This window comes from Trichomycterus rosablanca, chromosome 18, assembly GCF_030014385.1.
Source record: "Trichomycterus rosablanca isolate fTriRos1 chromosome 18, fTriRos1.hap1, whole genome shotgun sequence".
Taxonomy (NCBI): domain Eukaryota; kingdom Metazoa; phylum Chordata; class Actinopteri; order Siluriformes; family Trichomycteridae; genus Trichomycterus; species Trichomycterus rosablanca.
In genome coordinates this window covers 29,151,430-29,176,429 of record NC_086005.1, presented here as the reverse complement: position 1 = coordinate 29,176,429, position 25,000 = coordinate 29,151,430, and the positions used below count along the sequence as shown (strand labels likewise).

Here is a 25,000-nt window from a genome sequence, read left to right as displayed (position 1 = left end):
TTCTGTCTGGTATTCAGTCGCTGTAGATGTTTGTACATCCTGAGGCTGTTCCTTTTCAGTTTTGAAGGATAATTTGGCTTGGTCTGATGGTTCTGTTCCTGGAGACTCTTCAGCATCACCCGAGACAGTACAGACATTAATTGGCTGTTCTTTCACTGTTCCTGAATATGCACTGGTATCACTGGGCTGATCTTCAGTTACTGGTAAACGCTCTTTGTCCTCATCTGGCTGTTCATGTAACGAAGCTAAAGGTGTTTTGGTTTCACGTGGCTGTTCTCTCTCAGGTCTGTCTCCTCTGGTATCATCCAGCTGATCTTTGGGTGTCGCTAACATGTGCTTTGAAGAAACTGGTGCTCTGGGTTTAGCTGAAGGACAGTCAGGAGCCTCCACTGGAGGAACAGCACTTCCTCTGGAATGTTCTTCATTCGTACCTCTTCCACTTCCTGTTTCATTGTTCTCAGGAGGAGCTCTGCAGCTTGAGTCGACTTCCTGCGCCGGAGCTCCGGTGTTTTTCCTCTCGGTCTCATGTGACGTAACATCTAGAGCTGAAGGTGAACCTGGCTCCTGTGCTGCCCGAGGTGTGGTATCGACGGTGGAGGTCCATGATGGCGATTCCTTCGGTCTGTGAGAAACGGGACACCAGTCAGGATCAGCACCACAGTACCAGATCTTCAAAACAATCAACACCATCAAAATCAACACCAGCATGCAGGGTGCAAACACACCAACACAGCTCCAGCAGCTACAGTTTCAGGACGTGGTTCTTATGAAGCAAAGCGTCAAGCTTTAGCATGAGAACATCAGAACATCCACCAGCAAACATCAACATCTCCAACTCCAGGACCAGAGTGAGATCTCAGCACATCTCCATACTGACGTCAGTGTTCTCCTCAGAAGCTGCTCCAATGTTCATGTTAGAAGAACTGAAGCAACAACCAGAACTAAACGCTTCTGCATTATCATTCACTCCAAACACCAGCATGAACAAGAGCAGACCAAACCAGACCAGACTGGACCAGGCCGGACCAGACCAGACAATTCTGTATGAGACCAAAGCATTCCAGACCAGACCACACTGGAACAGACTGGACTGGACCGGACCAGACCACTCCAGACCAGACCAGTCTAGACCAGACCAGAACAGACTGGACCGGAACAGACCAGACCGGACAAGACAAGTCTAGATCAGACCAGAGAATTTCAGACCAGAACAGACCAGATAAGACCGGACCGGACCAGATAAGATCAGATCATTCCAGGCCAGACCAGTTCAGTGCATTACAATTCCATGCAGCTCCTCATGAACTTACCCATCACTCATATAGAGCTCAGCCAGCCACACTGTTCCTACATCCTCCTGTCCCACCTCAAACTCCAGCTCCTCCTCCAGGGGTTCAGATGGAATCAAACCTCCCGTGTGGGTCTTTTTCTTCTGAACGTCTGGTTTCATCTCACTAGGTTCTTCACTCAGATGTTCTAAGCATTCTTCAACTGCTATGTCACCCAGATCCACTTCCTTTAACAGAGGAACCGGTTCAGTGGTGACACCAGGTGATCCATCACATATTTCCAGCTTCTTCTGAGCCTCCAGAGGGACGCAGGTCAGGAACGGCTGATCGATCATTTCTTCTAAACTCTGGGCTTGGGGCTGACCTCTTGATTCCAGCGTGGTGCTGATCTTCAGCTTGTGTACCGTTCTTTTACTGTTCATAATTTCGGCTTCCATTTCAGTCTCGGCGGTTCCAGTCGGACGTCTCTCTGACTCTCGTTCCACCTCTGAAGCAGCAAACCTCAGATTGTCCGCCAGGCTCCGTCCTGAAGGTTCTGGTACAGACGGACTGAGAAGGTCAGAAGGTTCTTTAGATGCTCTGGTAGGTTCTGCATCACAGAAGGGTTCTGGTGGAAGGATTTCGATCTCCTCTGGTACTGGTTCTGCGTCCTCGGGTTCCTCAGGTTCTCTCGGGCTCGGGTGGGTCAGCATGGACGTCACCGTCTCATAACTGAGGGCGAGAGGTTCAGAGAGATGGAATAAAATCATCATGAACGTTCTCCTGCTGAAGCTACAGGTGAAGAACTCACAGACGTCACACTGCAGCAGGGGTGCAGCTGAGGACCACGTCAGGAACCCTCTCCTCACGCTGGAGGTCCATCAGGCCGTCAGCCACACCCGCCGTTTAGAGGAGCACAAAACCAAACAAAGAGCCATGCACACTCCATAGAACGAGCGTGGTCAAGACTCAACACCGAGTTCCAAACTTCCTCCAGAGCTGCTCATCAGGAGCTTCATGCATTAGGTTTATAACACATCAAGTGTAGGCAGGATTGGTGTAAAGTACACCACCACTGGACTCATGGCCCAAGCTTTTTGGGCTGTGGATTATACTTACAGGACTACGCCCACCCCCTGCTGGCCCCGATCCGTTCTGATCAATTTAAGCTCATTTTAAGCCAATAAATCCAGGAAGTCGCTCAAGGTCCCAGTTCCTCCTCACCTCTGATAACCATGCAGAACCTGGAAACCATTCTAGCGGTCATGCTTCCTGCACTCACCCTTTATACAACACACCAAATATTCCCTTCACCAGGCCTGGAGATGGTTCCTCCAGTATCTCAGCAGGTTCCTCCTCCGTAACCACGCCCCGGTCCTCAATCTGAGACGAGCTTTCAGCCGTTTCCTCTATCGACTCCTCCCTCACCTCACTCCACCCCTCACAGCCAACCACAACCTTCTTCAGATCTTCATCCTGCTGGCTCTTCATCAGCTGCTCGCTTTCAGATTTCCATTCAGGCTTGCTGCTGTGGTGCGACATGATGAGGAACCATAAAAGAAAGTATTCGGTGAAGACCATCACACAGAAGATCCAACCAGTTAGGAGTCCGTTAGCTTGTTCAGGTCGGGGGTTAATATCTGCTAAACTTCATGCAAGTCCAGGTGAACGTGCCATGCAGCTCCAGCTTACCCTCCATCCTGAGACTCCATCTCTGACGTCTCCAAACGGACTCCATCGTTTTCTTCTCCCTTCCTTCCTTTGATCTTCTCTAAAGTGGTCCAGGATGGGATCTCAGATGTTTCCTCTGGACCTTCTGTATCTGGCTCAGTGATGTTTGTGGGTTCTGTGTGAGCTGGAGGTACCAGAAGATCAGACTGAGGTGATTCTGTCACAGATTTCTCCTCAGTACTGGGTTCATGTTCAGGTTCCTCCAGGTTCTTCACGTCTTCTGCTTCATCACAGCTTTTATTTCCACTGTGAGGTGAAACACACACTTACAGCTCAGAGGTTTACAGACAGCAGTAGGATGAGCTGGCTCACAAATATACAGACACCAGTTTAGTTCAGCAACGTGTTTATAAACGTTTTATTGACGGTCAGGACGTTGATTTTTAGCTCTCAGGTGAGTGCAGGTAAACAAAGGTGCTGCTCATCACACACTTACCCTGCCGGGATCATCTCACTGGGTGCAGTACCAGGGTTCAGGGGGGTCGGTTCTGTAGGATCAGGTTCTTCTGGATCCTTCAACCTCTTTACTCCACCATACACAAGGATCTTCATCTCATCACACACCGGCTCAGAACTGTGTGTGTGTGCAGTGTGTGTGTGTGCAGTGTGTGTGTGTGCAGTGTGTGTGTGTGTATCAGTGATCTTGTTGGTGATGGTTGATGTATTTGTAGAAAATTGATTTGAGCTGAAAAAAAAAAAAATAATAATCATAATAATATTAATAATAATATTTATAATATTTATAATAATAATATTTATAATATTTATAATAATAATATTTATAATAATATTTATAATATTTATAATAATAATATTTATAATAATAATAATATTAATAATAATAATAATAATACTATTTATAATAATAATATTTATAGTATTTATAATATTTGTAAAAATAATAAAATAATAATATGTATAATAATACAATAATAATATTTATAATAATAAAATAATAATAATTATACTTATAATAATAATAATCCACACCAGTGTAACCTCCAACCACAACATCACAAAAAAACTGTAGCCAATCACATTACACTGTACCCTGTCTCAGGAGCCAATCACATTACACAACACCCTGTCTCAGGAGCCAATCACATTACACTATACCCTGGTCGGTAACCAATCACATTACACCCTGTCTCAGGAGCCACAGTCTCACACACCCAGAATAAACAGTTTTTGGGGGAGAAGAGCTTTTAGCACCAGGAGCTCCAAAAGGAGGAGTCTCTGGATCCAAAAGTGACGCCACATCAAAGCAACTCAGGAACCAAACGCAGGTTCAGTTCAGTCCTACTTTAAAGAGGAACGGTCACGTACAGCTGAGGAGACCAGGAACCACCGAACCTCACCGCTCCAGCCTGCTCCAAGCGTGATGGTTCCTCTTAAGCTCTTCAGCTTTATGGTTCCTCACCTGGTTCCAGTCTGAGGGACCTGATGAGGTTCTGAGGAACCCTGGTGTTCCTCAGCGTCTCTGCTCTCAGACTGGGACGAGACTGGTGAGATGGTTTCATCCTCCAGTTTGATCCTGACTGAATCTGATGGGTTCAGGTCTGTGTCCTGTATCGTCGGTTCCTGGTGAGGTTCCAGGTTCTCCGTTAGTTCCTCTGAGGCGTCGCCCTCCTCTCTGATGAAGAGCGTCACCATGGTCTCCGTCTCCTCTTCCTCACTGTCAGTCAGTGATGGTTTATGGGTAATAACCGGACTGTTCTCCGCCCTCCACTGGCCCCGCCCGCTCTCTGTGACGGAGGACTCGGGCGGAGCAGGAAGAGCCGGCGCCTCGACGGATCTGGAAAACGTCGAGAGGTTTTGTCTGGCTTGCGGCTTGAACTTTGACCCCGGACTGAAGGACAGACACAGGGGTCAGAGGTCACATTTCCATGGAAACCGTGCAGCGTTAGCATGCTAAGATAAGGAGCGGGTGAGCTAAGCTAATTAGTGGAAGCTCAAAGCCACTCCAGTCCGCCATTAACAGATAAACAGAACTGAACACCGGACACTGAGGCTGCGACACACCAACACACATCAGCATTACTCATTCATAACTGATGCCGCGCGTCCAAAACGTTTATATTAGCGCAGCTAACGGAGAGAGAGCGTCAGGTAAAGAGCGGCTAACACAGGTGGCGCTGTTACTGCTGCAGAGGGAGTTTTAGCATCACGCGCTGCCTCACACTGTCGTCCCGTCAGGCCTCCTCGTTTATAAAACACTCTCACCCTAATTACATTACCTTCATTAGCATGAGCGGTTAGTTAGCCATGCTAGTCAGATAAGCTAACGACATACAAAACAAACAACCATCGACTGATTTACACACAAACACGCTTCACCTGAGCTCCAGGGACCCTGATCACTCACCTGAGTTCATCACTGAGAGGGGCGGAGCCACACGGAGAGTTAGCCGTGCTAATGCTAACAGCACGCTGAGACGAGTCTGAGAGAGAGGAGAGAGAGAGAATCAGTGAGGATGTAAACGCACGAACGGATCCGGCTCAGGGTTCCACACGGTGAGCTTGTCTCTGTACTGAACCCCCCCCACCCCCCCCACCCTGCACAGGGCCCCACCAAAAACATCCATCACTGACTGTAGAGGATAAAGTGCTGTAGGCTGAGCGGGTGGAACGATTTACTCAGTATAGATTCTGTAGTGACGTGTTTCATTCTGTAATATTTATAAATTAATACAGAATCTGAGTTAGAATCTCTATATGAAGTGAATTACAGTAGAATTAGAATTAAATTAGAGTAGAACCAGCATGTAACTGTTGTAATACCTGTCAGTGAGAGAGGAGGAAGTGAAGCAGCAGAGAGAGTCGAGAGCAGAGAGGAGTAAGAGGAAGGAGCAGAACTTAAGGTGGAAGGGGAAGATTTTAAGGTGGAAGGGGCAGAGGGATAAAGTGAAGGGGCTACAGAGGGGGTGAAGGAGTTTGAGGAAAAAGCAGAGGGGAACGTGAAGGGGGCAGAGGGAATAATAGATGGGACAAATGAGTAAGTAGAAGGGGCAGAACAGTAGGTGGAGGGGGCAGAGTTGAGGGTAGAGGGGGCAGAACTGAGGGTGGAGGGGGAAGAATTGAGGGTGGAGGGGGGATTATTGAGGGTGGAGGGGGGAGTATTTAGGGTGGAGGGGGCAGGAGGAGTGTATTTACTAAAAGAGGAAGAAGAGTGGCTATAAGAGGCAGATCTGAGATCCAGGGGTGGGTTCTGAAGGGCAGTTTGGGGTGTGACGGGGGTATCACAGAAAGCCGGAGGAGCAGATACAGGCTCACAGAAGGAATCGAGATCAGGACTGGTGAGTAGTGGTGCAGGAGATTGAGGGACTCGCTCAGTCTGGTTCCAATCCTGCTGCAGAGGAACTGAAACGAGAAAAAGGAGGAACTGAGGGAGGAACCAGAACCACAGCAGGAGGAGGAGGAGGAGGAGGAGGAGGAGCATCCTGAATAAAGAGAGCAGCTCAGATCATGCTGTTACAGTCAGAGAACGTCTCCGGGGTGCTGGGGGGGGGTGTTGGGGGGGTGAAATCTTGTAATGACGTGTCTGTACCTGATGGAGAGACGGTGGAGAGTCTGGACGAGGACAGGAACAGATTGGGGTGTTGAGGTGAGTAGAGGGGAACAGGAGAGAGGGCGATGTGATCCTGTAGAGATTTGGGATTCTGTACAGGACCATGAGGAGCATCAGGAACATCTGAGAGAGAACCAGGAGAGAAAAGAGAAATATTATTATTATTATATTATTATTATTATTATATTACTATATTATTATTATCATTAGCATTATATTATTATTATTATATTATTATTATTATTATTATTATTATTGTTATTATAATATTAGTAGTATAATAATAATTATTATTTATTACTAAATACTTATTGTTATTACTATTATTATTTAACCATTATTATTATTATAATAATTATTATTGTTGATTTGTTATTTATTATTATTATTATTTATTAATTAAAATATAAATATTAATTATTGTTATTTATTTATTATTATTAATTATCCTTGTTATTATTTATTAATCTGCATTAATTAAATATAATTATTTATACATTATTATTTATTCTTATTATTAAATATGTATTATTATTTATTATATATTTTTTATTATTGTTCATTATTATTATTAATTATTTATTTTAAGCAAGTATAATTATAATTATTTATTAATTGTTTGTATTCATTATTATTATTTATAAATAAAGTGAGTGGTGTTGCTGGTGGTTAAATGATTGTACTTTATTGTAAGTTAAAGTTAAGGGCCGTGCTTAGGGGCCCAACTGTGGCAGGACTAGAACCAGTGACCTTCAGATTCCCAGAGTGCTGTGAGGGGGCTGATACTGACTCAGACTCTCTGAGCACACACTGATGTGAAGCTTGCTCGACTGTGTACAGTAACGGTTTGGTCAGAAGGGGGCGCTAGCGGGCGCTGTGCTAATCAAACCCTCATTATCACTCGTTATAATGATTCATGAACCTAATTTTACCTTTTGTAGCAGCAACAGAAGCAGGAAGTGGATGTGGAGGTTTACAGGAAGTGAGGTCAGAGTGGCGGCGGTTTATCTGACCTGAGGTGGATGTGATGTCATCAGTAGCCGAGAGTCTCCTCTGAAACGAGGCTGGGGCTGAGAGGAGAGAGAGAGGAGGTTAGGTGAGGGTTACCTGAGTTACAGGTGTGCAGGTTAGAGTAACACAGAGAGGGCGGAGCTACAGACAGACAGGACCACACCCTTGTGTTACCTGATCCACGTGAAGGCTGGAAGATGGAGGGCAGGGTCGGAGGCGACGCCCCGGGGTGGGGCGTGTGAGTGTGTGGGTGTGTGAGGGGCGGCGCCCCCCGCTGGCCGGAGGGGGGCGGTGACGGGCGGGGCAGAGGGGCGGAGGGAGCAGGTAGAGGGGGGCGGGACGGCAGGGTGGGATTAGAGACAGAAACCAGGACAGGATGAGAGAGAGCAGAACCTGAAACAGGGAGGAGAGAACAGGAAGAGGAATGTAACAGCCTCAGGGTGCTGGGTTCTAACGGCAGTGTGGAGTTTGTCATGTTCTCCCTGTGTCTGTGCAGGGTTTAGTAGTGAGTTTTATTATATGTGTGTAATAATAATATTATTAATGTTTATTTATTATATTTATTATTATTAATCAGTGAGAATTGAACACACACTGTATGATCAAAAGTATTGGGACGCCCCGTCTAATGACTGAACTCATGTGTTTTATTATCAGCTGTAATAAATCACTCATATAACGGAAACAAGGCTTCTGACTGTGCAGCAACAGTTTAGGGAAGGTCCTTTCCTGTTCCAGCATGAGTGTGCACAAAGCAAGCCAAAAGTATTTGGACGCCTGACCATGAGCTTGTCGGACGGAGTGACCCTCTGTGATCGTCTCATCTAGAACAGCAGCCGCTCCTCTGAGAAGCTGCTCACATGATTTTGAAGTGTGTCTGTGGGGATTTGTGACAGCATTTGTGTTTGTACGGCCGGGTGCTGATGGATCAGTCGGTGTTCCGGTTCATGCCAGATCTGGTGAGTGGGGCTGAGCTCAGGACTCTGTGCTGCTTCTCTTCACATCTGTATAGAGCTCACTCATGCTGGAACAGGAAAGGTCCTTCCCTAAACTGTTGCTGCAGTGTCAGAAGCGTGTTTCCTTTATATAACGTCGTGGTATCAGACGTACATTAGACCGAATCTGGAGCTGAAGCGCTCTGTGGTTTGAGCTGAACAGGAAGTGTGGTGTGAGCTTCCTGTCTGACTGTGTGCAGGTGACGTTACCTGCGGGAGGGTTTCTCAGCGACAGTCTCCGCTCTGAACTGACGCTAGCACCGCTAACGCTAGCACCGCTAACGGATCTCTTGTCTGATTCCTCGTCGCTCTCGTTAAAATCATCCAGGTTGCCGATATCCGCCGGCTTCACGCTCATCAGACTCGCCACGCTCTGCATGTCCTCGTCCCTGCACGACACAAACCATCAACATGGGCACAAATCCCCACACGCACACTCCAAAATCTAGTGCAAAGCCTTCCCTAAAGAGACGGCTGCACGGGGGAACGCTACACTAGCGCCCGACATGCACTAACATGCGCCAGCGCTACAGAACAGCAGTTAGCATACAGAGAGGCATAACACTGAATGAGTGAGTGATCTATTATTACATTAACGTGCAGGGTGAGACCTCAGCGCTGCATTAGCCGCTGATGCTAACTTACGTAGCTTTTCCCTCCTTGAGGAAGACGCAGGAGAGCGAAAGCTTCAGCGTCGCTTCAACGACCTTCACCGATAGCGGCTTCAGCTTCAGCGTCACATCAGTCTGAGTCATGGCGGCGCTCGCAAACCTCTTCAGGTTCAGATCCACCGAGGCTAAAACCTTCCGCTGACCCTTCGCCGTCTCCTGCACAACAACGAACAGTGGTTAGCTTTATTAGCTACATTAGCCTTATTAGCTCTCTGCATTAGCACTTCTTTCACTATACAGCAGCAGTTTTAAATAATAATAAAATAACAAAGGAAAATTACTGAGAATATAAATATACTAGAAATATTATTCTGTTAAAACTGAGCTAATCTACAAGCTAGCATGTGGTAGTTAGCTAGCATGCTATGCTAATTAGCCCTCTCTTCAGTACAAGTGCACATGTTCATTCACTCACGTTTTCGATGACGAAGGTCCAGTCTTTATCCTCGAACTCATCAGCATGAGGATCCTAATGAACACACACACACACACACACACACACACACACACACACACACACGCTGTAACACTGCTGAGAGCTTCTGAGGTTCTGTATCGTTCCTGTACGAGTGTAAACGGCACCTTGAACAGCGTGACGGTGATGTCCACGTTTTCGGGTACCGGCCACACCACCATCCCTCGGTACGGGTTCTTAATGCCCGGCTGCCACCCGTGCAGCTAAACATCAAACAGTACACATCAGAAACGTGTTAGCATTAGCATCATAAACAAGTAACAGTGTTAGCATCAGAAACGCGGACACGACGGGTAGGAGATCAAAGAGGGTCCAAAAATATCATCTACATAAACGATCAGAATCAGGAACAGAGGAGGATGAATGAATGAAGTGGTTTTGATCAACGTCTGTCTGTGTGGGGGGGCGGCTCAGTGGGTAGCACTGGGTCTCATAGCAGGAAGGTCCTGGGTTCGATTCCCACAGTCCAAAGATGTGCAAGTGAGGTGAACTGGAGATACTGGAAATTACCATCAGTGTGTGTGTGTGTGTGTGTGATGGACTGGTGACCTGTCTGGGGTGTTTCCTGCCCTTTGCCTGGTGAATCAGACCCACCTCGACCCTGACCAGGATAAAGCAGTGGTAAACCAGTGAGTGAGTGTGTGTGTGTGTGTACATGAGTGTGTGTGTGTGTGTGTGTACATGAGTGTGTGTGTGTGTGTGTACATGAGTGTGTGTGTGTGTGTGTGTACATGAGTGTGTGTGTGTGTGTGTGTGTGTGTACATGAGTGTGTGTGTGTACATGAGTGTGTGTGTGTGTGTACATGAGTGTGTGTGTGTGTGTGTGTGTGTGTGAGGTGTTTTTACTTTGGAGCAGATCCGTCGGTTCCTCCTGGTCCAAACCACCCGCAGTTTATCAGGCTGCCTGAAACAACACAAACGATCAAACGATCAATAAAATAATATTTATAATTTTTTATTTGATCAGTTTCAGGATCAAATGATAAAATCTAACAATTACATCACAGCTCACATCATTAATAATAAAATTAAATATTAGTCTAAATAAAATTATCTTGTTTAGAAACACAAAGAGCTTCATCAGGATTTAATATTTATTTAATATTTATTTAATATTTATTTAATATTTATTTAATATTTATTTAATATTTATTTAATATTTATTTAATATTTATGGGGTTGATGGGAGTGGAGCGGAAAGAGCTGCAGGTTTGGATCCCGGTCGCTCAGCCACTGTCGGGCCCTTGAGAACGGCCCCTAACCCTCTCTGCTCCAGGAGCGGTGTAAACATCTGACCCTGTGCTCTGACCCTGTGCTCTGACCCCAGCTTACAAACGAGCTGAGATACAGAGAAAGAGTTTAATCGTACTGAACACGTGTAGAAACGGGCGTGGCTGAGACACTCCAACTTCTGCTGTTCTGATGTGGAACAGTCGATGTTCTGAACCTTGAACTGAGACGCTGGTGTGAGGTCTCGGTGTGAGCGCAGAGACGAGCGAAACCGCGAGCTGTGAGCAAAGAATTGGAGGAAGTTCGGCGGGTCACGTGACTGGATTGTTTTCGTCTCCTCGGTGCGGTACGAGCGCTGCTTCCACTTCCTGTCTCGGGTTTAGTCGAGTACGTTCAGAAACGTGAATAATAATCAAACAGAAGTACGATCAATTTAACCACCGGCTTAATATAATAATAATTATTAATCATTACAACCATCGGCTCGTCTGAGGGTCTCTGTGCAGCGCCGTCGATCGGCCAGCAGAGGGCGTCACTGCTGCAGTGATGAGGAGGGTATAACTCCGGCGGAGGGGATTCCTCATAGCTGCGGCAGTGACGCCCTCCGCTGGCCGATCGATGGCGCTGCACAGAGACGGGGGATAACAGACTCTACATGCGCAATACGGATCTCCATATGAACCCTGATGCAGGAGTAGAGGGGAAATACCATCGGGGAATCAGATATGTCTAAGCAGTGACAGAGCTCTGACTGGAGTGTGGAGGGTGTGGGTTTGAAGCCCTGATGGAACCCCCAGTGAGTCAGAATGGTTTCAGGTTGCAGCATCTGTTCGGCGGTAAAAATAGAAGCTGAAGCGGCTCAGTGAGTCTCGATCCTCTGAGCTTCAATCACACCAACATCAACGTTCACGAGGTGACACCACACACACACACACCTAACACACACCTAACACACCTAACACACACCTAACACACACCTAACACACACCTAACACACCTAACACACACCTAACACACACCTAACACACACCTAACACACACCTAACACACCTAACACACACCTAACACACACCTAACACACCTAACACACACCTAACACACACCTAACACACCTAACACACACCTAACACACCTAACACACACCACACACACACACACCTAACACACACCTAACACACCTAACACACACCTAACACACACCTAACACACACCTAACACACACCTAACACACCTAACACACACCTAACACACACCTAACACACCTAACACACACCTAACACACCTAACACACACCACACACACACACACCTAACACACACCTAACACACACCTAACACACCTAACACACACCTAACACACACCACACACACACCTAACACACACCTAACACACCTAACACACACCTAACACACACCTAACACACACCTAACACACCTAAAACACACCTAACACACACCTAACACACACCTAACACACCTAAAACACACCTAACACACACCTAACACACACCTAACACACACCTAACACACCTAACACACACCTAACACACCTAACACACACCTAACACACCTAACACACACCACACACACACACACCTAACACACACCTAACACACACCTAACACACCTAACACACACCTAACACACACCACACACACACCTAACACACACCTAACACACCTAACACACACCTAACACACACCTAACACACACCTAACACACCTAAAACACACCTAACACACACCTAACACACACCTAACACACCTAAAACACACCTAACACACACCTAACACACACCTAACACACACCTAACACACCTAAAACACACCTAACACACACCTAACACACACCTAACACACACCTAACACACCTAACACACACCTAACACACACCTAACACACCTAACACACACCTAACACACACCTAACACACACCACACACACACCTAACACACACCTAACACACCTAACACACACCTAACACACACCTAACACACACCTAACACACACCTAACACACCTAACACACACCACACACACACCTAACACACCTAACACACACCTAACACACACCTAACACACACCACACACACACCTAACACACCTAACACACACCTAACACACACCTAACACACACCACACACACACCTAACACACACCTAACACACCTAACACACCTAACACACCTAACACACACCTAACACACACCTAACACACCTAACACACACCACACACACACACACCTAACACACACCTAACACACACCTAACACACACCACACACACACCTAACACACACAACACACACACCTAACACACACCTAACACACACCACACACACACCTAACACACACCTAACACACACACCTAACACACACCTAACACACACCTAACACACACCACACACACACCTAACACACACCTAACACACCACACACACACCTAACACACACCACACACACACACCTAACACACACCACACACACACACCACACACACCTAACACACACACCTAACACACACCTAACACACACCTAACACACACCTAACACACCTAACACACACCTAACACACACCTAACACACACCACACACACACCACACACACACCTAACACACACCTAACACACACCTAACACACACACCTAACACACACACCTAACACACACCTAACACACACCTAACACACACACCTAACACACACCTAACACACACCTAACACACACCTAACACACACCACACACACCTAACATACACCACACACACCTAACACACACCTAACACACACCTAACACACACACCTAACACACACACCTAAAACACACCTAACACACACCTAACACACACCTAACACACACCACACACACACCTAACACACACCTAACACACACACCTAACACACACACCTAACACACACCTAACACACACCACACACACACCTAACACACACCTAACACACACCACACACACACCTAACACACACCACACACACACCTAACACACACCACACACACCTAACACACACCTAACACACACACCTAAAACACACCTAACACACACCACACACACACCTAACACACACCACACACACACCTAACACACACCTAACACACCTCACACACACCAAACACACACCTAACACACACCACACACACACCTAACACACACACCTAACACACACCTAACACACCTAACACACACACCTAACACACACCACACACACCTAACACACACCACACACACACCACACACACACACACACACCTAACACACCTCACACACACCTAACACACACCTAACACACCACACACACACCTAACACACACCGAACACATGGAGGGTTACAGAGAGGAGGAACACGGTCACCAGCTCACACTGACCACGGTTTCGGATCAGGTCCGGTTCTACTGACCCCTCTGTGTCCTTTCTAACAGGATCCTGTACTGAATCATTAGAGAATCATTAGAGAATCAACCCTGAATCCATAAAGTACCAGTACAGAATCTATACTGAATCAATACTGAATCAATACTGAATCAATACTGAATCACTGATACTGACCCTAAATATTTTATTTTTATATACTTTTAATAGACTTTTAAATCTTCTTGATCCTTCAGACAGAACTGAGGATTAATAATGAACCATAAAAAACCATAAATATATGGACGTGTGTGTGTGTGTGTGTGTGTGTGTGTGTGTTCCTGACCTCGTTACACACTGTTACTGAACTGATCTTTCACACCCAGATAAGAAGGTCCGGGATCAGTAATGAACCACCACACTGAACTTTCACCACTTCATCTAACCACCTGATCTTCACCCTGATCCATTCATCATCAACACATCCTGATCAAACACACTCATCCTGATCAATCACATCAGACTGGAGTATCTGATCATTCATTCGTGCATTACCCTGATCATGTATTACGTCTCCAGTAACACATTTATTACACGTTTATATATTTATAAATCTGATCGAGTTTAATCTCACTTTGTATTTCAGGTCTTTAATTTACTTTATTGTTTCATGTGTTTATGATGTAAAGTGTTGAACTGTCAGCAGAGTTAATTGATTATTGATGTTGAGGAGATTTTGCAGAACTTTGTACCCGGATGTGAAAGTTTCTGATGGTTTTTATTATTTAAACCCTCAGAGTTCCAATCAGTCACAGAAACATCAGAAATATTTCACATCTCAGGAGCTGCAGGTAAACTGTGAGGCTCAGCTGTGATATTAATCTGTTTAACATCTCCAGGACTCAAAAGTACAACCACTGACTGTAAAAGCTGATTAAACATGAGGGTGTGAATACTTATGAACTGTCTTTGCTCCTGTTTGAGTTTTATATAGAATAAATGTCTGGATGTAAACAGAAGGGGGTTAGTTCATCAGATTTGGGGTGTGAGTCGCAATTTGGAACTTTTAGAAGATCAAAGTGAGACGGAAGCGCCTCCGCTTCAGAATCAGAACTAAACTTTAGTGATGAATAATAAATCAATAATAAATCAATAATAAATAAGGGTGAGGTGGTGGAGTGGTGGTGAGGTGAGGTGAGGAGGTGATGTGAGGAGGTGATGTGAGGAGGTGATGTGAGGAGGTGAGGAGGTGATGTGAGGAGGTGAAGAGGTGATGTGAGGAGGTGAGGAGGTGATGAGGAGGTGGTGAGGTGATGTGAGGAGGTGAGGAGGTGATGTAAGGAGGTGATGTGAGGAGGTGAGGAGGTGATGTGAGGAGGTGATGTGAGGAGGTGAGGGGGTGATGTGAGGAGGTAATGTGAGGAGGTGATGTGAGGAGGTAATGTGAGGAGGTGATGTGAGGAGGTAATGTGAGGAGGTGATGTGAGGAGGTGATGTGAGGAGGTGAGGAGGTGAGGAGGTGATGTGAGGAGGTGATGTGAGGAGGTGATGTGAGGAGGTGATGTGAGGAGGTAATGTGAGGAGGTGATGTGAGGAGGTGATGTGAGGAGGTGAGGAGGTGAGGAGGTGATGTGAGGAGGTGATGTGAGGAGGTGAGGGGGTGATGTGAGGAGGTAATGTGAGGAGGTGATGTGAGGAGGTAATGTGAGGAGGTGATGTGAGGAGGTGAGGAGGTGATGAGGTGGTGAGGTGAGGAGGTGATGAGAAGGTGGTGAGGTGATGTGAGGAGGTGATGTGAGGAGGTGAGGAGGTGATGAGGTGATGAGGAACCTCACACGTGTGTGTGTGTGTGTGTGTGTGTGTGTGTGTGTGTATAATGTGTGTGTATAGTTATGTGTGTGTTGAGTGTGTGTGTGTGTGTGTGTGTGTGTAGTTATGTGTGTGTGTGTGTGTGTAATGTGTGTGTGTAGTTATGTGTGTGTGTGTGTAATGTGTGTGTGTAGTTATGTGTGTGTGTAATGTGTGTGTAGTTATGTGTGTGTGTAATATGTGTGTAGTTATGTGTGTGTGTGTGTGTAGTTATGTGTGTGTGTAATGTGTGTGTAGTTATGTGTGTGTGTGTGTAATGTGTGTGTGTAGTTATGTGTGTGTGTGTAATGTGTGTGTGTGTAGCTATGTGTGTGTGTGAGAGAGAGTGTGTGTGTGTGTGTATAATGTGTGTGTGTGTATAGTTATGTGTGTGTTGAGTGTGTGTGTGTAGTTATGTGTGTGTGTGTGTGTAATGTGTGTGTGTAGTTATGTGTGTGTGTAATGTGTGTGTGTGTAGTTATGTGTGTGTGTAGTTATGTGTGTGTGTTAAGTGTGTGTGTGTGTGTGTGTAGTTATGTGTGTGTGTGTGTGTGTATAATGTGTGTGTGTGTGTGTGTAGTTATGTGTGTGTGTGTGTGTGTGAGAGAGAGAGAGTGTGTGTGTGTGTATAATGTGTGTGTGTGTGTATAGTTATGTGTGTGTTGAGTGTGTGTGTGTGTGTGTGTGTGTAGTTATGTGTGTGTGTGTGTGTAGTTATGTGTGTGTGTAGTTATGTGTGTGTGTGTGTGTGTGTGTGTGTGTGAGAGAGAGTGTGTGTGTGTGTGTGTGAGAGAGAGAGTGTGTGTGTGTGTATAATGTGTGTGTGTGTGTGTGTGTAGTTGTGTGTGTGTGTGTGTGTAGTTGTGTGTGTGTGTGTGTGTGTGTGTGTGTATTATCATTATTAAATGTATAGTTGTGTGTGTGTGTGTGTGTGTGTGTGTGTGTGTGTGTGTGTGTGTGTATTATCATTATTAAATGTATAGTTGTGTGTGTGTGTGTGTGTGTGTGTATTATCATTATTAAATGTATAGTTGTGTGTGTGTGTGTGTGTGTGTGTGTGTGTGTATTATCATTATTAAATGTATAGTTGTGTGTGTGTGTGTGTGTGTGTGTGTATTATCATTATTAAATGTATAGTTGTGTGTGTGTGTGTGTGTGTGTGTGTGTGTGTGTATTATCATTATTAAATGTATAGTTGTGTGTGTGTGTGTGTGTGTGTGTGTATTATCATTATTAAATGTATAGTTGTGTGTGTGTGTGTGTGTGTGTGTGTGTATTATCATTATTAAATGTATAGTTGTGTGTGTGTGTGTGTGTGTGTATTATCATTATTAAATGTATAGTTGTGTGTGCTGTGTGTGTGTGTGTGTGTATGCTCATTATTAAATGTATAGTTGTGTGTGTGTGTGTGTGTGTGTGTGTGTGTATTATCATTATTAAATGTATAGTTGTGTGTGTGTGTGTGTGTGTGTGTATTATCATTATTAAATGTATAGTTGTGTGTGTGTGTGTGTGTGTGTATTATCATTATTAAATGTATAGTTGTGTGTGTGTGTGTGTGTGTGTGTGTGTGTATTATCATTATTAAATGTATAGTTGTGTGTGTGTGTGTGTGTGTGTGTGTGTGTATTATCATTATTAAATGTATAGTTGTGTGTGTGTGTGTGTGTGTGTGTGTGTGTGTGTATTATCATTATTAAATGTATAGTTGTGTGTGTGTGTGTGTGTGTGTGTATTATCATTATTAAATGTATAGTTGTGTGTGTGTGTGTGTGTGTGTGTATTATCATTATTAAATGTATAGTTGTGTGTGTGTGTGTGTGTGTGTGTGTATTATCATTATTAAATGTATAGTTGTGTGTGTGTGTGTGTGTGTGTGTATTATCATTATTAAATGTATAGTTGTGTGTGTGTGTGTGTGTGTGTGTGTGTGTATGCTCATTATTAAATGTATAGTTGTGTGTGTGTGTGTGTGTGTGTGTGTGTGTATTATCATTATTAAATGTATAGTTGTGTGTGTGTGTGTGTGTGTGTGTATTATCATTATTAAATGTATAGTTGTGTGTGTGTGTGTGTGTGTGTGTGTGTATGCTCATTATTAAATGTATAGTTGTGTGTGTGTGTGTGTGTGTGTGTGTGTGTATTATCATTATTAAATGTATAGTTGTGTGTGTGTGTGTGTGTGTGTGTGTGTGTGTGTGTGTGTGTATTATCATTATTAAATGTATAGTTGTGTGTGTGTGTGTGTGTGTGTGTGTGTATGCTCATTATTAAATGTATAGTTGTGTGTGTGTGTGTGTGTGTGTGTGTGTGTATTATCATTATTAAATGTATAGTTGTGTGTGTGTGTGTGTGTGTGTGTGTGTGTGTGTGTGTGTGTATTATCATTATTAAATGTATAGTTGCCCCTCTCACCACTTTCTGGAACACTCCACCATCAGTTCCTGGTATGAAGCTACGAACTGGAACTTGGTGGCTTTTTTTCCGACCCTCTGTAACCGCTTCCACACGGAGCTCATCTTCACAACCGAGCTGGAGCTCAAACTGGCTCCCTGGTCAGGGTCGCTGAGGTGATCCGGAGGAGAAAAAAACGTCCCGACTTTTTATTTTCAGTTTCTCATTTCAGAAAGAAAGTTCGAATTAGTTTAATAAAGCGAATTAATGTCACCAGAGACCTGTAATAAATAAAGTTATTTGTAATGAATGTAGAAATAAAAGTATAAAGTGAATAAAAGAGTTGAATCCACTAACCGCGGTGTGATGAGACCGAACCGCTTCAGACTGACAGCAGCAATCAGCCTGATCTGAGCAGGGTTGCCAGATCGATCAGAACAGTGTTCAGACTTGAATTGACTTGGGTTGCCAAATATAAACTATTAACGCCACAAAAATGAGAAGACCCTGAAGAACCACACCACACCACACAGTCAAAGTCAAACACACACAATGACTAAAACTTCTGTACAGACAGTCCTATACATTTATCCAGCTTTGGCATGTTCTCCTGGTTCTGGTTCATGGTTCTAGTTTCTTGTGTAAGATTATGATTCACTACCGCTGATGATCCCACACTGTCTGTGTAAATGTGTACATCCGGCGGGTTTCAGCTCCTGCTCCAAAAAATCGACCTTTAATGCTGGACTGAAGTGCATTGCTGATCACATGGACAGGAAATGCAGCAGCTTTGTTCTGAACTGGCAACCTCTGAACCCGTGACCATGTGTAGCTTGTCTGACTGTGGACAGTGTCACCTAACGTAAATAAAACAATGTTTTTAACTGTTCACTTTTTAAGGGTAACAAACGTAAATCTGGCAACATGTATTAGAGCTCTGGGTGTGTATAAAGGGAATATCAGCATGAAGCAACATGCACACACACACACACACATATACACCCAGTTCATACATACACACACACACACACACACACACACACACACACACATATACACCCAGTTCATACACACACACACACACACACATATACACCCAGTTTATACATACATACACACACACACACACACACACACACATATACACCCAGTTCATACACACACACACACACACACATATACACCCAGTTTATACATACACACACACACACACACACACACATATACACCCAGTTTATACATACACACACACACACACACACACACACATATACACCCAGTTTATACATACACACACACACACACACACATACACCCAGTTCATACACACACACACACACACATATACACCCAGTTCATACATACACACACACACACACACACACATATACACCCAGTTCATACACACACACACACACACACACACACACACAGTTTATACATACACACACACACACACACACACACACACACATATACACCCAGTTTATACATACACACACACACACACACACACATATACACCCAGTTTATACATACACACACACACACACACACACACACACACACATATACACCCAGTTCATACACACACACACACACACACACACATATACACCCAGTTCATACATACACACACACACACACACACACACACACATATACACCCAGTTCATACACACACACACACACACACACATATACACCCAGTTCATACACACACACACACACACACACACACATATACACCCAGTTCATACATACACACACACACAAACACACATATACACCCAGTTCATACACACACACACACATACACCCAGTTCATACACACACACACACACACACACATATACACCCAGTTCATACACACACACACACACACACACACACACATATACACCCAGTTCATACATACACACACACACACATACACCCAGTTCATACATACACACACACACACACACACATATACACCCAGTTCATACATACACACACACACACACACACACACACACATATACACCCAGTTCATACATACACACACACACACACACATACACCCAGTTCATACATACACACACACACACACACACACACACATATACACCCAGTTCATACACACACACACACACACACACACACACACACACACACATACACCCAGTTCATACACACACCCACACACACACACACACACACACATATACACCCAGTTCATACATACACACACACACACACACACATACACCCAGTTCATACATACACACACACACACACACACACACATATACACCCAGTTCATACACACACACACACACACACACACACACACACACATACACCCAGTTCATACACACACCCACACACACACACACACACACACACATACACACACACACACACACACACACATATATACACCCAGTTTATACACACACACACACACACATACACCCAGTTCATACATACACACACACACACACACACATATACACCCAGTTCATACATACACACACACACACACACACACACACATATACACCCAGTTCATACATACACACACACACACACACACACACATATACACCCAGTTCATACATACACACACACACACACACATACACCCAGTTCATTCATACATACACACACACACACACACACACACACACACACACATATACACCCAGTTCATACACACACACACACACACACACACACACACACACATACACCCAGTTCATACACACACCCACACACACACACACACACACACACACACACACACACACACACACACACACACACACACACACACCCAGTTCACACAGACACATAGTGTATCTATGTGTGAGTGTGTGTGTGTGTGTGTATGTATGAACTGGGTGTATGTGTGTGTGTGTGTGTGTGTGCTGATATTAAAATGTTTGATGTATAAAGAATGGAGACTCCAGCGTGTGAGGACGACCCACCGCTCAGGTCTCTCACCCTCTACAGTGCAGTTTATCATTAAAAGATTTACAGTATCTGAATCAATCTCTGAAAGACTGAAACTTTTGAAAGTACTGATTAACTGTGACCTTTGACCTTTCACAGGACAAAGGGGCCTTCCCCAAACTGTTGTCACAATGAAAACATAAAAGCACCTGAACTCATGAGGTCATGAGGACAAGGATCACACACTTCCCATCCATCATCTGTACAGTGTGACACAGAGCAGCAGTGATCATGTTTATAATGTGAATGAGGGCAGTGCATTGTGGGTTGGTAGAACTGGGGTGCAGGTCTAATCCCAGTGTTTATTTTGGGAAACGTGTGTGTATGGGGGAGGGGAGGGGTCATCTCTTATTATAGAAATGAGAGGAGAGGGAACGGATGGACAGGAGCAGCTGGACACCATGAGTGAAGGATCACAGTGTGTGTGTGTGTGTGTGTGAGTGTGTGTGTGTGAGTGTGTGTGTGTGTGTGTGTGTGTGATGTATTTGAGGTTATGCATGACAACACACTTCTGCTTTGACCCCAAATCCAGATGCCTGAGTCACCCTCACCCTCTCACTCCACTAATCCATTCACTTCCAACTGTTATATATAATATACACACCATTACTGTCTACTGTATACAACACTGTATATAACATATACCCTATAGTCTATATATACCTCATATAATATACACACCATTACTGTCTACTGTATACAACACTATATATAATACTTCCTATATATGCTTTATATAATATACGCTATATATAATACATACATGTAAAATATACACTATAAATACCCTACATATAAAACACTCCATTAATAGATACTTTTTTCATCCAGAGGGATCTTTGTGTGTGTATATATACAGTATATATAATATACACTATTATACACATTATATAATACTAGAATATACACACTATATGAAAAAATTACACTATGTAAAACTATATAATTTATACTTCATACACACCTTTAAGCAGATGGCTTCAATGTAAAGGTTGGTGGATGCAGGTACGAGCTGTTTCTGTAGACTAGTCGTATTTATACGGTCACAGAGACGTCAGCAGCTGTAGTTAATTGTAAACAGTAATGAGGGATCAGGGGCCCGTCAGGAGCTCAGGGATGGGGGTGGTTGTTGGTTCGGGTCTCTCTGTTCCTCCCTCAGGTTTACTGGTGAGTGGAATGTAGCGCTGCAGCGTTTGGTTGTGATTTTCTGTGATCAGTGAGGAACGTCCTGTTTAGATTCGTCTCTCACTCACCGTTTACTCCTGTTAGAGACGCCGAGGGATCTCAGAGCAGCTTCAGCTCCACATTCAGCTCCACATCACATTAATAAACATCACATTCACTAACATCACATTCACTGCACAGGAGACACAAACACACCGGAGACGTTTAGATTCATCAATCCACTTTAATCTGTATTTAATAACACTACAGAGACTTCAGTTATTTCACCTTCTACAGTGCACGATGTGATAAAAACATTCAGATCCAGAAACGTCTGTGTGTGTAAAGCAGAAATACAAACACTACTGACTGTTCATGACCTTCGACCTCTCAGTGGGTTCAAAATAAAAGCAGCAGGTTTCTGTGATGGACATCATGAACCAAACCAAAATATAAAACAACAGAGAGAGCAGAGTGTGTGTGTGTGTGTATAATGTGTGTGTGTGTGGGTGTGTATAATGTGTGTGTGTGTGGGTGTGTATAATGTGTGTGTGGGTGTGTGTGTTTATGGTTGCAGCTCTCTCAGGCTGTGCAGCGTCTCGGCGCAGGAGCAGATCAGGCTGTGTGTGTGTGTGTGTGTGTATAATGTGTGTGTGTGTGTATGATGTGTGTGTGTGTGTGTGTGTGTGTGTGTGTGTGTGTGTGTGTGTATGGTCAGGGTTGCAGCTCTCTCAGGCTGTGCAGCGTCTCGGTGCAGGAGCAGATCAGGCTGTGTGTGTGTGTGTGTGTGTATAATGTGTGTGTGTGTGTATGATGTGTGTGTGTGTGTGTGTGTGTGTATGATATGATGTGTGTGTGTGTGTGTGTGTGTGTATGGTCAGGGTTGCAGCTCTCTCAGGCTGTGCAGCGTCTCGGTGCAGGAGCGGATCAGGCTGTGTGTGTGTGTGTGTGTATAATGTGTGTGTGTGTGTATGATGTGTGTGTGTGTGTGTGTGTGTGTGTGTGTATGGTGTGTGTATGATGTGTGTGTGTGTGTGTGTGTATGGTCAGGGTTGCAGCTCTCTCAGGCTGTGCAGCGTCTCGGTGCAGGAGCGGATCAGGCTGTGTGTGTGTGTGTGTGTATAATGTGTGTGTGTGTGTATGATGTGTGTGTGTGTGTGTGTGTGTGTATGGTGTGTGTATGATGTGTGTGTGTGTGTATGGTCAGGGTTGCAGCTCTCAGGCTGTGCAGCGTCTCGGCGCAGGAGCGGATCAGGCTGTGTGTGTGTGTGTGTGTGTGTGTGTATGGTGTGTGTATGATGTGTGTGTGTGTGTGTATGGTCAGGGTTGCAGCTCTCTCAGGCTCCGCAGCGTCTCGGCGCAGGAGCGGATCAGGCTGTGTGTGTGTGTGTGTGTGTATAATGTGTGTGTGTGTGTATGATGTGTGTGTGTGTGTGTGTGTGTGTATGGTCAGGGTTGCAGCTCTCTCAGGCTGTGCAGCGTCTCGGCGCAGGAGCGGATCAGGCTGTGTGTGTGTGTGTGTGTGTATAATGTGTGTGTGTGTGTATGATGTGTGTGTGTGTGTGTGTGTGTATGGTGTGTGTATGATGTGTGTGTGTGTGTGTATGGTCAGGGTTGCAGCTCTCTCAGGCTCCGCAGCGTCTCGGCGCAGGAGCGGATCAGGCTGCACAGCTGCACGCTGCACTCGGTTGACGTGGCGTCCTGCAGCTGCTGAGTCGCCCAGCGTAGTTTGTGCAGCACGGCCTCCTCGGCCTGAGACAGCGCCGCCTGCTGGTGAGGAGGAGGAGGAGGAGGAGGAGGAGGGGGAGCGGGGCGGGGCTGAAGGGAGGCGGAGCTCAGCACGGCGGGTGGGCTCTGAGACGGCTGAGGCGGGAGGGCACTGGGCGCGGGGAGCGGGCGGGGCTGAACGGGAGGAGGAGGCGGAGCTCTGAGTCCGGACGCCGCACCCTCGCAGTGCTCCGGTCTGCTGCTGGGCGGGGCTTCTGTTGAGGTGGGCGTGGTTCCATCAGACTGGTGATGATTGGCGAGCTGGCGCTCTCGTACCTGAGACAGAGCCGCCTGGGCGTTCAGGGCTAAACGAGAACAAACAACCTTCTGATTACAGGGAGGATCGGCTGTGTTCCAATTACATTAATAAGCTGAAACGCTCCTCGTTTACATATGAATTACACTGGCCACGCCCAAATCCACCCTCATACAACAGTTAGAACAATACTGACTGATCACCATACACACACACTCTCACACACACTCACACACTCTCACACACTCTCACACACACACACACACT

General features: G+C 45.2%; 2 protein-coding genes across 2 annotated transcripts in view; both read right to left on the bottom strand.

The window, feature by feature from the left end:
* The window catches only part of ehbp1l1b (EH domain binding protein 1-like 1b), a 27,789-nt gene extending 8,847 nt beyond the window's left edge, over positions 1-18,942 (bottom strand). Inside the window, exons 1-17 of the mRNA XM_063013815.1 lie at positions 18,907-18,942; positions 18,571-18,830; positions 10,566-10,623; positions 9,827-9,922; positions 9,660-9,713; positions 9,219-9,400; positions 8,784-8,962; positions 7,753-7,971; positions 7,500-7,637; positions 6,547-6,690; positions 5,365-5,440; positions 4,420-4,848; positions 3,436-3,684; positions 2,961-3,245; positions 2,551-2,796; positions 1,311-2,000; positions 1-622 (exon numbers count right to left, since the gene is read on the bottom strand). The exon at positions 1-622 is cut by the window's left edge and continues 1,067 nt beyond it. Coding sequence (XP_062869885.1) covers positions 1-622; positions 1,311-2,000; positions 2,551-2,796; positions 2,961-3,245; positions 3,436-3,684; positions 4,420-4,848; positions 5,365-5,440; positions 6,547-6,690; positions 7,500-7,637; positions 7,753-7,971; positions 8,784-8,962; positions 9,219-9,400; positions 9,660-9,713; positions 9,827-9,922; positions 10,566-10,623; positions 18,571-18,674 — 3,771 coding nt within the window. The 5' untranslated portion in view covers positions 18,675-18,830; positions 18,907-18,942. The remainder of the gene's footprint in view (positions 623-1,310; positions 2,001-2,550; positions 2,797-2,960; positions 3,246-3,435; positions 3,685-4,419; positions 4,849-5,364; positions 5,441-6,546; positions 6,691-7,499; positions 7,638-7,752; positions 7,972-8,783; positions 8,963-9,218; positions 9,401-9,659; positions 9,714-9,826; positions 9,923-10,565; positions 10,624-18,570; positions 18,831-18,906) is intronic.
* Positions 18,943-22,934: 3,992 nt separating this feature from the next.
* znrd2 (zinc ribbon domain containing 2) overlaps positions 22,935-25,000 on the bottom strand; it is a 4,295-nt gene continuing 2,229 nt past the window's right edge. Inside the window, exon 4 of the mRNA XM_063014398.1 lies at positions 22,935-24,782. Within this exon, the coding sequence (XP_062870468.1) occupies positions 24,319-24,782 (464 nt within the window). The 3' untranslated portion in view covers positions 22,935-24,318. The remainder of the gene's footprint in view (positions 24,783-25,000) is intronic.